Raw genomic sequence first — 12434 nt, forward strand, 5'->3', positions numbered from 1 at the left:
GTGTTTGCAAACCTATTAACTATCCTGGAGGCAAAAGTGATTTAAATGAAGAAATTAAAATGTAAACAGTCCTTGTAAAAATAGGAAGTGATTTTTGTTTTGACAGAAAATAATTAAAATACAAATGAATTTCTGCACAAATTAATGCTGCTAAATTCTGAGTGGCAATCTTTCTCCTTTTTCAATTCCTGTGTTTAATTTAATACTGAATTAACAGCATCACATGCAACTGCTTTCTTTTAAACTGACTTTCTGAAGTGGCATGCCACACTTTTTGCTTTTGGCTGAGATGTTATTATTTATATGCGGGGAAGCATTCTTTGCTCAAGTAAATTTTCAGTCTGATTCAGCCACTGTGCACCTACTCTCTCTCCATTTATATGCTTTCTCTTTGATCCCAAGTTGACCTTCTGGAGCATAAACGGTGACTGAAGATCCTTTTATGTGATCTTAGAGTTTGGAGGAGCAAGAAACTCTCCAACAAAGCTCCTGAGGAAACCGTTTAAGGCCTATAAACTCTTGAAAGGAGCACCATAAATCAAGAATGCTAATTTCTTTATGATGCTGCACTCCCTTGGTAAAGTTGTTTGTATTGAATCTTGTAACTTTTTTTTTTTTTTTTAAAGAAGCAAGCAGATAATAATCATGAACCAAATGACCTTTGCAAAGTTTTATGCAGCGCAAAGCTGAGATAATAACCCAGTTGAGGCAATAATTAGCACCCAGAGGACACCGTTAGATGAACCTCTAAGGTTGTCGTATAACATTAGTATTTGCTCAACTTTTTCTCACACCTCACATAGCATCAGGTAGCAATGTTTGAAACTGTAAATCCATGGATAAAGAGATGAATTTTGTCAAATAATAAGGATGTTTTAAAATCCCTCCACATTTCCTCTAAAGTCAGAATATCTTATTGTCAGAACGTTGAGCAGAATTTCAAATATCCCAACATATTTTCTTTATGCTTATTTATGCCATCAGTCAGTGCATTTCCTTTTGTTGTGAGCTTTCACTTTACAATATGTACAATTTCTAGCTTTAGTCCCGATCATATTTATGGAAATAAAGAAATAACTCCTTCAAGAATAGAAAAGTACAAAAAGAAATCCTCTCCAATAAGAACTTCAAAACTACGAATGAATTGAACACATATTTATAAGTTTGTGCTTCAAAATCAAAATTAAATATATAGATTTTATTTTAACTATCTTAATGACTGTATTATTAATTGCACCTGTAATGGTAAATACACTAATTAATTGAATGATAAATTCAAATACTCATTTTTTATGTTTGTTCCCTTTCACAATAAAAGCAAAGGTTCTTCATTGTCATAATAAGAAGTGGATTAATTTAGAACTTATTGTTTTCAGTCTTTTAAAAGGTACCGACTTTACTGTTTAAGAAAAAATGCCTCCATCAAATTGAAAGTCTAAGCTTTGGAACTGCATGAGTTCAGTATGTAAAGGAACATTAAAGACGATGAAACGGGAATATAAAGAGATTGGATTCATATGGTTTAATTTCTGAAACTGATCATTTCCTTATCACCACTTGTTTTAGCCCCTGATTGAAATTGAAATCCATCAATGTGAGACGCCTTGAATTAAATCTGAAATGAGTGCTGCTTATCTAATTTAAGCCATTTGCTGTGGAAAATATTTTTGTACATTTGCTGAGAAGTTTCCAACTGATTTGTTTTTGCAGCTTTCAGCTTTTCTATTTTCTCTTTGCCACCATGGTTTTTATGTACTGTTGCAATAAACTCTCCGTCTAGTGTCTGTGGTGAAATAGTAACTTTATTATGATGCTGTGACAGGCTTTTGTGTTACTGTTTGCGTTGCTGCCTGCAGATGGTTGAAAATCCATAGAATAACCTTCACGTGTTGTTTGGAAAACGGAGTGAAATTAGTTGCGCTGTCAATGAGATTTCAGATCTCTGTTTTCTACATAAATCAATTTTTGTCTTGGCAATATCATCAAATCTCAATGGTATCAAAGATTTTGACTTTCAATTAAAGTCTTTTCAGACAATAGTGTCATTTAAGCAATGTTGCTGAGTTAAGCGTAGCCATACAGCAACTCTTGAATGATTGACAAAAGAGCAGACTGCAATTATATTTTTAATTATTGCGTATTTTTTTACATACACAAATATGATTACACGCCTTCAGTTTCTGTAACTGAAGGCGTTAGTGAAACTGAATATGTCTTGTTCTACATTTCATGCACATTGGCATCTATAAAAATGGCTAAAAAGGACAAAACAAAATCTCACAACCTGAAATTATTCCCTACACTGTGAGCTCCTTTTTGCAGAAATGTCTGGGATAAAATAACTGCCTGGACTCAGGAGGCTGATCAGTATTCACACAGTGACACAGAAATCTGCCATCATTCAAATGTCAAAAAGCCAGAAAATTACTAAATACAAAGCTGCCAGGAAGCGGCACAGGTCTGCAGCTAAAGTGTCTTAAGTTAAAAGACGTAGACGCCTACACTTGTCACATCTTTGGCTCCCCCACCAACTTCTTTTGTTCTGAAACCTCAAAATCTATGAAAGTCTGAGTGTGAGATGTTTTTATCGTACACTCAAAGTGACTTTAAACATTTGTTTTTTAACCTGTTCATTCTAATTGCTACTTTTACTTCCAGTAGCTCAAAACGCTGTTAATGCACACACTAGGTTAAGCGCATTTCAAGTACTCTAAAATAAATACATTTTGTGTTGTGTCTCCATTTTATGCCCATCCAGGACAGTTTGTTGATTTTGCGTTCAGAAAAGAATGTAACAGTGAATGCCAGAAACCACGAAGGCCAGTTGACCGGTCAGCTTACAGTGGGTGAGTTTCCAGTTTCACCTAATTATTATTCCAGCAGTACCTGATTAACATAGTCATGTTCAATAAATTAGAATTAATGTTAAAATATCCATGTTTTTCAGTAACTCAATTCACTAATAATATTTTTTTATTTTTTTACAGCTAATGATGACACAATATTAAACTTAGATTAAGATGTTGCAGCAAACTGATGAAACTAATTTTTAATCGAGGAATGTGGACTTAATGAAGTGTATGCATTATTTCTGTTTAAAATTATTTTTAATTTGACGAACAAGCCTGGTCAGAAGATGTATTCTAATTTATTAAATATGACTGTATTTTAATAAGAAATGTATTGATCATAATTTTGTGGCTTTTTCTTGTATCCAATTTTTCTAAAGCTTTAAATGCAGCTAAAAAGAACAGGATTATGGTGTTGACATTTTTATTTTTCATTCTGTCTCATGTTGATGTTTTATGTGTCTTTTGTCTGTATTTCCCAGAAAATGTAGATAATTACTTTAACTTTGAGACTTAACAAAAGGTTGCAAACATGTTTAAATTCAGTATGTTGTATGACAGTTTGAAAGATAAAAATTATAAAACAGACCAACTTTAATGTACTCAATTAGTCTGAAGGAACCTCTGATATGTGTCTACATTTTGCAGAAAATTGCAGTTTCCTTTTTAAAGAGCTTCTTGGAGCTCCATGCTTCTGTGACTTCAGTCTTAAACACCTCATTGATGATGAAAGAGCTGACTTATTGACTCCCAGCCACAATAAATGCTTCATCACCAAATATTGTGTTCTGCATGATCTGAAAGCAGTTAATAATTATGTTTTCACTCATTTAAAAAACTGATTTGCTATTTAAGTTTCAGATTGAGGTTAAACACAGATTTCTTGGTGTCCATTTCTTTAGTATTTGAATCATTTATTCAGAAGTCTCCCTTTTAGTTTTGTTGTTTTATTCTCTTTTTTTCTTTACAAATAACCCCTAAGCCATTTATTGAAAGGGCAGTAGATTCATCCTACCACTGAGTTCAACCATCACTCAGCCTAAATGACCAAATTACCAATTACAGTGATTGATGGCCACTGGGAAACAAATGACCTGCTTCTTAACTTTAATAGCTATTGATCTTTGTCAACATAAGTAGAACGTTGATGCTAATTTGATAAGACTGTTGATATGAGGCATTGTGGTCAAGCTTGACCTTTCTTTAAAAATCAGAGCCATTTTTTCTCTCTGAAGGCCAGTAGATGGTACAACAATGTAGCTATTGGAAATATATTCATCTAGATGTGGAACCATGTAAAACTCTGAAGAACAGGAGACAAGGTGATAATGAGCATTTACTGATTTGTGTAATCATTGTAAAACTATATAGTCTATCACCTTCTGTGGGGCCACCGTGAGATGTTTACATTCTTATTATGAACATGAATGTCACAGTAACTATAGATACAGCTTCAAATATATGCATTTGTCTACTAATTTTTGATTAAAATGTTCCTTGGTGACTTGCACCTCAGCTATACAGTTTATCAAGCTTTTGGATTTATTGTGACTACATACAGTATTTCAGAATTTTTGTTGGACAAAATCCATTTCAGCGATTGTGTTTATCTACTCATTCTGCTGTTAGGGATAAATTACATTTCAGTTGGGTTGGAATGAGGGCTTTGGAGTTTAATCTGTTTTAGTCATTTCAACACAAGTTTTGATTAACTTTTTTTTGGACCGTTGTCTTGCTGGAATGGGTTTCAAAAAGTTTAAAATTGAACATTTTAATTAATGTAAAAGAAATTGTTCAAACTACAAACTTTACTGTTGAAGTACAATCAGTACATAAGAATAAAATTGTAGTTTGCTATCACTCGGAGTTAAAATGTTCATTTTTCTGTGTGTAGGTCCTGAAGGTGTGGAGGCTCAATGTCAGAGGCTGGAGGTGCGAAGCAGAGATGGTGGCAGACTCCTGTTCTCTGCAACTGAGGACGAAGTCACAATGACAACAGAAAAGTTTACTGTCACAGGTAAACTTTGAAGCGGTCTCATCTGAATTTCAAACAAGAGCCATTAATTTCTTTGAATTAAAAAAAGAACTGATTTAGTTGGATTCTCTGAGTAGAAATTAGATATTTTGGACATGATTCGTTCTTCAAACTTCTCAAACCTGATGAACCAGTTAACATTTTACAGCTACTTTAAATGTAAATTTGAAAACTATTTTGGTATATGCACACAAAGATATGTTGAGCATCTTGCATCACAGTGCAAGGACTTGTTCTTTACACAGATTAATTTTTTGTGCAATCAAAATAGCACAATGGAGCAAACTCATTATGTGACTGACAACTTCTTATAATACATCCTGCACTTTAGGGAGACAATTTACCACTACAAATTATCGTTTTTGTCTTGTCATCCCTGCAAAGACATGATTTATTACTAGTTTGATATCAGAATATCATATCTTCTGTTAAGCTTGAAAAGTCAGATTTTCTTATTTCTACAATAAGATTGATTTCTGATGGATGTGATGTAATTGAACCAGTTGCTATAAAATACTGCAATATATATATACATATATATATGTATATATATATTTTTTTTTAAAGTATAAAGTAGAAATATAGAGAAAAGTGCAAATCCCACAGATGTTAGACTTATAACCAGAATACTCTCCACCCTCTGCGACTTCATTTACAGCTCTTACACAACAGGAATATGGGACTGAGATCCAATTTTAGTTGCCACCAAGTTAATGCTCTATACTCAGCTCAACGTAATAAAACTGAAAGGTGATGGTCTAAAAAAATGTTGTCAGATTTTGGTATCTTTTGAAAGGCCTATATCTAGTGAAGCAAAGCTAAGCTCTGCAAAAACAGTCAGACTTTCTGGGTTGAATTTTATCGGCAGGTTCTGAAGGTGCCGTGTTTGGACACTCGGTGGAGACTCCGCTGATCCAGGCACCGACATCTGAGGATCTGAGGTGAGTTGATGTTTGGTGTCATTAAAGCTTAATGTCATCTGTTAATATCCTGTTAAATTAAAATTAAGATTCTTAAATATCAAAGATTAATGCTCTGTGGCATTTCAAAGTCGATGGCCGGGCTTTGAAAATAAAAAATAAAAAAATCAATCTGTGACAGGAACCATTAGTCACCACTATCATTATCTCAAACACCATATTGTAGACTCGGGCATCTACTGGTTACTACAACAACTGGATTTGACCACTATATTAATTTCACAGCCCAAGGGCGAGCTAATTTATTAGTTTTTCTCTATAGCAGACAGGAATTGATTAAAGCAGTGAGAAAACATTGAGAAAGTGTGAAAGGTTGAGCTATGTGCTGCGCTCCTTCTCTCCCCTTGTGCATGTGATCCCAACCGAACTCTGCCTGAGGCTGTGAGCCCCTCGTCGCTCCATTAACGAGCTATCAGGAGTGCAGTTTGTTGTCTACCTTACTGGTCCAGAGAGGAGAGCTGGGATCAAAGTTGACAGAAAAAGCACTGTTCTGGCAGCTAATTCCTCCAGAGTGAGAGGAATACTGATGGTTTTCATTTTCAAGCCATACACACATCCACACACAGAGACAGGGAGACGGGCTCAGCTCGGGGGTGACCATCTGCAAAGTGATCGCAGTCTCAATGAGGGGCAGTAAAACGGGAGATGGCCAATGCAAGACTTTTTTTTTCTCTCTATCACAAACAGTCATAACACTATTTAGTTCCTTGAAAAATAACACAAATATTTTCCAAGAATGTAAACATATATTTGAAGGTGAAAATGTCTCTTTTTCCAGTGATGAATCACTGAAAACACTTTTGAAATTGACTAGCCATACTGTCTATTATTCTGCTTTTCTTTGAATTAAATGTGTTTTCTGAAATCATATAAACATACATTTTTCTTTACAGAAGCATTTGAAAAGCAGCACAAATCAAACTGGGTGCTAAAGGCTATTAATGACTTGAATTTAAGTCCAACAAGGTTTTTATGCACTGGCCAATCCATTCAGTAAATGAACTGTGCATAAAAGCTGAACAGAATAATTACTGCAAGTCCAAACTGCTCTCATTACTTAATCTTTTTTTAGAATCAGTAAAAACTAAGAATTAAACCAAAAATATTAAATATCTACACAAAAAACCTCAAGATTTACATAAATCCACAATGCAAAGCCAACATGCTGTGAAAGCTACTGGAATTTTAATACTATGTAAATGAACGAATAATAAACATTAATGAGCATAAACTTAATTGATAAAACTAAGGTTAGGAGTTCTTGTTATCTTGGCACATTTCAATGTTTCTGGGTGATGAATCTACTCACACCTTAGTAATATCTCACTGGTTCCCTTCACCCGGGATGAGAACGTCCAGATGATTTTAAATGACCAAACAAACTCATCTTTATGGTGACTGGCAGTAAGCACCAGCAGATGCCATGGGTCCCCAAGTCATCACTGACTCTGAAAGCTATAAAAAGAGCCTCAAGCAACTTGGATTCTCTGCCTCACTACTTTTCCTCCAGACTCTGGGAAATACGAAATTTACTTTGATATGAAAAGAAGTTGTTAATTCACTGAACAACATCTTGTGATGGCATAATGAAATTCCCTTAAACTTTTGAATGCATTTTGCTTCACAATCCTTTCAAGGTTGGATTTACTTCAGTTTCTTTTTCTACATGTTTTTCTTCCACTCAATTAAAGCATTTGGAGACAGCATTCTGTGAACAGCTAGGATCTTCAGCAATGACCTTTTGTGACTGGCCCCCTTTGTGAATATGATGACCTCTCATATTATTTACAAGTTCTCTGTGATATAAAGATTGTGCATACAAATACTGCAGCAATACATTTGCATTAAATTCTGGAGCCATATTATCTGCTGGATACGTTTTTAAACAACTATTTCAAAATAGTTCATATTTTCACTACGCTCCTCCTGCTGCTTAATGTCATTTTATTTAGTGGCAGAGTAACAATATATTTGTGCAGTTGTTGAAAGCATGAAGTCAAGCAGAGCAGCAACCTCCCCAACGTAGCTTTTCCTAACTCAGCAGGATTCCTTTGGTTGCAATAAACAACTTATAGGTGCAAAGAAATCAAAATAACATTATGCTAATGTTGTTAGCATAATACATATTTTGCTGCTAAAATATTGCTGTTTTTAAATCCTGTATTTTATGCAAGCTTATCATTCGTTTACAGTTTCTTGCCGCCCTCCGACTCCCTAGTCATTAACAAAGCAAACAGTGATTTAAACTGTGCTCATTTAGACCAGCTGCTGTTTCCTAGAATAACTTGGCCCTCAGACTGAGTTGTCCTCAAGTTGCAGAAAGTCTGCAGTCCCTCATTCTAATGACAGCAAAGCAAGGCATAAATCATAAACTGGAAAAGGCTTTAGATTGATTACACCTGTACCTGTAATTCGTCAGCATGGCATCACACAGAACAACTCTCTAAAAGTAATGAAACATTAAAATACACAAACTCCAAATGTTTTTTGCCACTATTTTTCAAATTTCTGCTGCTGATGTAAGACTTTAAACTGCGAGCTCTGAAGAGTTTGAAAATGCTAGTACATGGGTTAGATTTGGTTCATGCACAATGCAGATTCTAGGCCTTTTTCTGCTTAAAAGGATGATGAGAGTAGATGTTCATTTGAATCTAATACCATCTGTGTTGGCTCACATCCTTGTCATCATATTCCTCAGCTTTAAAAGGAAGATCAATCTGTTTGGGATGCGTTTTATTTTCCTGCCAGCCAATGGTAATCGAGGAGAGGATAAAGCAAAGACAAAATCAAAGAAATTCACCTGAGAACTTCCATCTCTTTGAAGCACCTGCTCACCCCCCTCAGCAGCGAATGTGTACACACTGGCACTCAGCCACGACTCTGTTTGTTGCCATTTTAATAACTTTGGTAATCCAGCTGACATTTAATCATGTAGCTCAAAATGTTTTAAAGTTACTGTGCAAATGTTTTCAGTGTTTACTTCAGCCATTTCTTGCAGCGGCACCCTGATAGATGACAGGTGAGAGAAAACAAGAAATGTGAGCTGCAAAAGGTTTAGAAAAATTGGAATCTGAAAGTGTTAAAACTTTTAGGTCAGAAAAAGAGGTTGACTGACTTATCAAACATTCAGCAGACTCATAAAGCGGGCTTTTATTTTAAATAGTCGTCATACATAAAATCAAGGTGCTATAGCTACACTATGAGTCAAGAGCGTTTATTTCAGTGTGAACACACACTTTGCTACCAGACATGAATATTTCCACTTCCAAGTTTGTGTTGCACAAATTCAACTATGTTTTGAATACGACGATGACAAGGACACTGCAGACGGCATCGATAATTGTGATGTTTTCATATTGATACAGTTCAAGGTTTGTTTAGAGTTTAGGTCAGCATTTAGTCTGCAAATATTTTTGTTCTATTCATTTACAATTTCTTTGGTGATGAAGCTCATCTACCCTCTATGTATTGATTGCTGGTATATTGCAGTTTTGCTGTATTAAAACTATAATATACTTGCATTTGCTTCAGAGAAAAAAAGGGATATTAATATCAACAGAAAAGCGTTTACATCCTATTGCCTACATGTATCACTCTAGTACTACTATGCCCCCACAATCACAGCAGGTCATGAGAAGAACTTAACAAAAAATAAATGTTGTATTGTAACATTTGGTATAATAGTCTGAAATCCTCACAGGTGCAAATGCAAAAAGGAAACAGTTGTGACATTTAACATTGTCTACTGTTAAGTACTTCACACAGCCCCAGTTATAAATTGCAATAAAATGAAAATTGCTCAGTCTGCAACAATAGATCTGTTCCTTCCAATATATCACTTGACTGCAGAAACTCTCCTCCATTTAGGGTGAAAATGCATTTTGCAGCTCTTTGATTGATCCAAGCAGTTTTCAGGACGTTGCTGCTGTTTCCACACGAGTTTGACAAGTTCATTACAAAGATAAAGATGACAACAAGGGCTGCAACATTTGTCCACACTGCTCTCCTACTGCTTTGGAATAATTTAACTTCTCACAATTTTGGTTGTAAGAAAAAGATCTGTCTTTTTTTTTTTAAATACATGTGTAATTTGGTTATGAAATAAAGTTTGTATTTCTTAGAAGATTAAATATTAGCAGCACATCTCGTTTGCTGCCATGCTTGTTATCTGTCAGCAGGAGTAATCATTAGAGTGAGATCATTGGTACTGAAGTGTCTGATCTTTGTTTGCTGTGAAGACGCACTGAACGGTTGGAGTAATTTTATAGTTTCTTCTCCATCTTTGTGCAGAGTTGACTTTTATCTCTTTTGCAAGGCTAAAGTTATCATCTGCCGGGCTGCACTACCATTAAATGCACATGAGGTGTGGAATAACGTGTCTTTGATATTAAATTTGTGGTCTTGATAATGATGCTGAGGATTACTGAAGGGCTGAAATGATAGAAATTCTAATATCTCTATTGCCAATCACCGTGTGAGGTTTAATGCATCTTGTAATCGCTTGATTTGCTTGACGTCCTACTTTTATAGCTGACTGACGAAAGAATTGTTCCTAAAAGATAATAAAGGTTCAGATGAGACTCTGTCCTTCAAATTGAGATGGAGGTAATCTTTCCTGTGCTGAAAGCAAGTCGAGGTTACATTATATTTTGTGATTCAAAATCTCAGAAAATGAGACTTTTTACTGATGTGCAAATTGTTGTAAAATAAATATTTAATTGAGTGAAGGCTAATACTTAATAGCGGCAAGGTATGCCATTTTGGATTTCACCTTGAGAACTTGCATTGCTGTATGACGGTAGAAAAGTTTGCAGGGTAGAGATTGTAGGAGGCCAGTGCAGATGTGATTGTGCCTTTAGGATCAAAATCCATTATAGACTTTTTGTTTTTTATTTAAAAAAAACATTCTGCATGCAGGTGAATCTCAAGTTTACCCACAGTACCTTGGCCAAAGGGAATCATATTCTGCAGTTCTTCAAATTTTGATCCCATGATAATATATGGGAGGATGGCAGGATTTGTGTATAAAAGACAGGAATACTATTCCAGCAAGAAGAGTAAGACACTGAGATTTGTTTTTTAAATTTGAAGCACTTGCTCTTCCATTACTCTGTTGCTCCACCATTATATTTTGGAAAAGAAAGACATGCAGAGACTCCTAATGCAGGTTTTGTCTAGTGCTGATACCAATGGCACACGACTGTGGTCCCAGATTGCTGGCTGGGTTTTTGTGAACTCACAGCTGTTAAAGATTCCTCTGTCTTCACCTTCCAATTGGCCAGAGGGCGCTCAAAGGCGGCTCGTCTTTGGGTATGGAAATGTTTTGTGAAAAGAGGCTGAAGTCTCAGAGTTGAGGTGTGAATCAGTGTTTTGTCGTTACATGGGCAGCTTGGAAAAGAGCCGATTTAAATCTGAATTTGATGACTTTCCCTTTTCTTTACTCGAAACTGAAAAGTGGCACATAGACTATATTGCAGTCTGACACTAAAAGATGGATTCCATCTTTTTGGAATGGAATTCTTTGCATCATGAATTTACAGGCTTTTATTACTTAGTTTTAGACGTTACTTTTAGGTAATTTTTATTTGCAGCTTTAGTTTTTTTTTAGGGGGACGAGGAGGGCTCAGCACTGGTATGTCATTTTTGATCTTTAGATGTCCACTAATTTCTTGTAAGCAAATATCCTACAATATTTCGAACAGAAAATTCGTAAAAAGGCAGTGACCAAGGAAAACCTTTCTCAGTTTTTTATCAGTTCTTCTCCTGGATCAAAATCTGCAGGAGACAAACTGATGACCAAGATTTTTATTTAAAAAATAATAATCAAATGAGAGTCTAGCCCCTTAGTAGGAAAACCGTTGTTTTAAAACATTTTTTCATGACTCTGTCTCTGCAACACTCTGTTCTCATTTTTATCAACCATAATTATCAGCACAATATTTTTTCCCCTCTCACAATGTTTGCTGACCTTTTTGTTGATGTAAAGGTCAGCCTGAATGCAGATTGTTTAGGTTTCTTGGATAATGAGAGAATCTGTCATAAACAGTCTTTCTGACTTCAAAATGCCCCATAAGTCATCCTTTAAAGGACATTTTATATCGAAGTTTTCTAGAAGGAGCCAGAAGCTCCTGAAACATCCTGTATAGAATGAGCTCCTCTGAAGGAAATTTACGCTTTCTTTCAGGTAAACCAATGGCCTCATCAGTCAGCCTAATGATCTGAGAGGTATAAGGCATTGTAACATTTAAAAACAAAATAGCCGTCCTACTCTTCTGCAAAGGCACATTATGGAAAATTAAGGTCACCGGCTCCTTAGCTTAAGACACCAATATTTGCCAAGCTGTGGTGGCTTGAAAGTATGCAACCTGTATTCTTCTGCCAATTTTCACAAGCTGTTGTATAAATGACAATAATAATAATAATAATTAAAAAAAAACATACTATACCTCTGTTCCAGAATACTGTTCCTTACTAACGGAGTAAAGGGACTTTGCAGCAAACTGTGAAGACAATTTTCCTATAAATGCATACATGCTGATGCAGATGGTGATAAGCAATTTAGATACAGTG

The 12434-nt window shown here is 35.3% G+C and overlaps 1 protein-coding gene across 1 annotated transcript in view; it reads left to right on the forward strand.

The window, feature by feature from the left end:
• The window catches only part of LOC129373344 (zeta-sarcoglycan-like), a 34824-nt gene that overhangs the window by 18176 nt on the left and 4214 nt on the right, over positions 1 to 12434 (forward strand). Inside the window, exons 4-6 of the mRNA XM_055051238.1 lie at positions 2759 to 2846; positions 4744 to 4866; positions 5753 to 5825. Of these exons, the coding sequence (XP_054907213.1) occupies positions 2759 to 2846; positions 4744 to 4866; positions 5753 to 5825 (284 nt within the window). The remainder of the gene's footprint in view (positions 1 to 2758; positions 2847 to 4743; positions 4867 to 5752; positions 5826 to 12434) is intronic.

Source organism: Poeciliopsis prolifica, unplaced genomic scaffold (genome assembly GCF_027474105.1).
Source record: "Poeciliopsis prolifica strain line A6 unplaced genomic scaffold, Auburn_PproV2 SCAFFOLD032, whole genome shotgun sequence".
Lineage (NCBI taxonomy): Eukaryota > Metazoa > Chordata > Actinopteri > Cyprinodontiformes > Poeciliidae > Poeciliopsis > Poeciliopsis prolifica.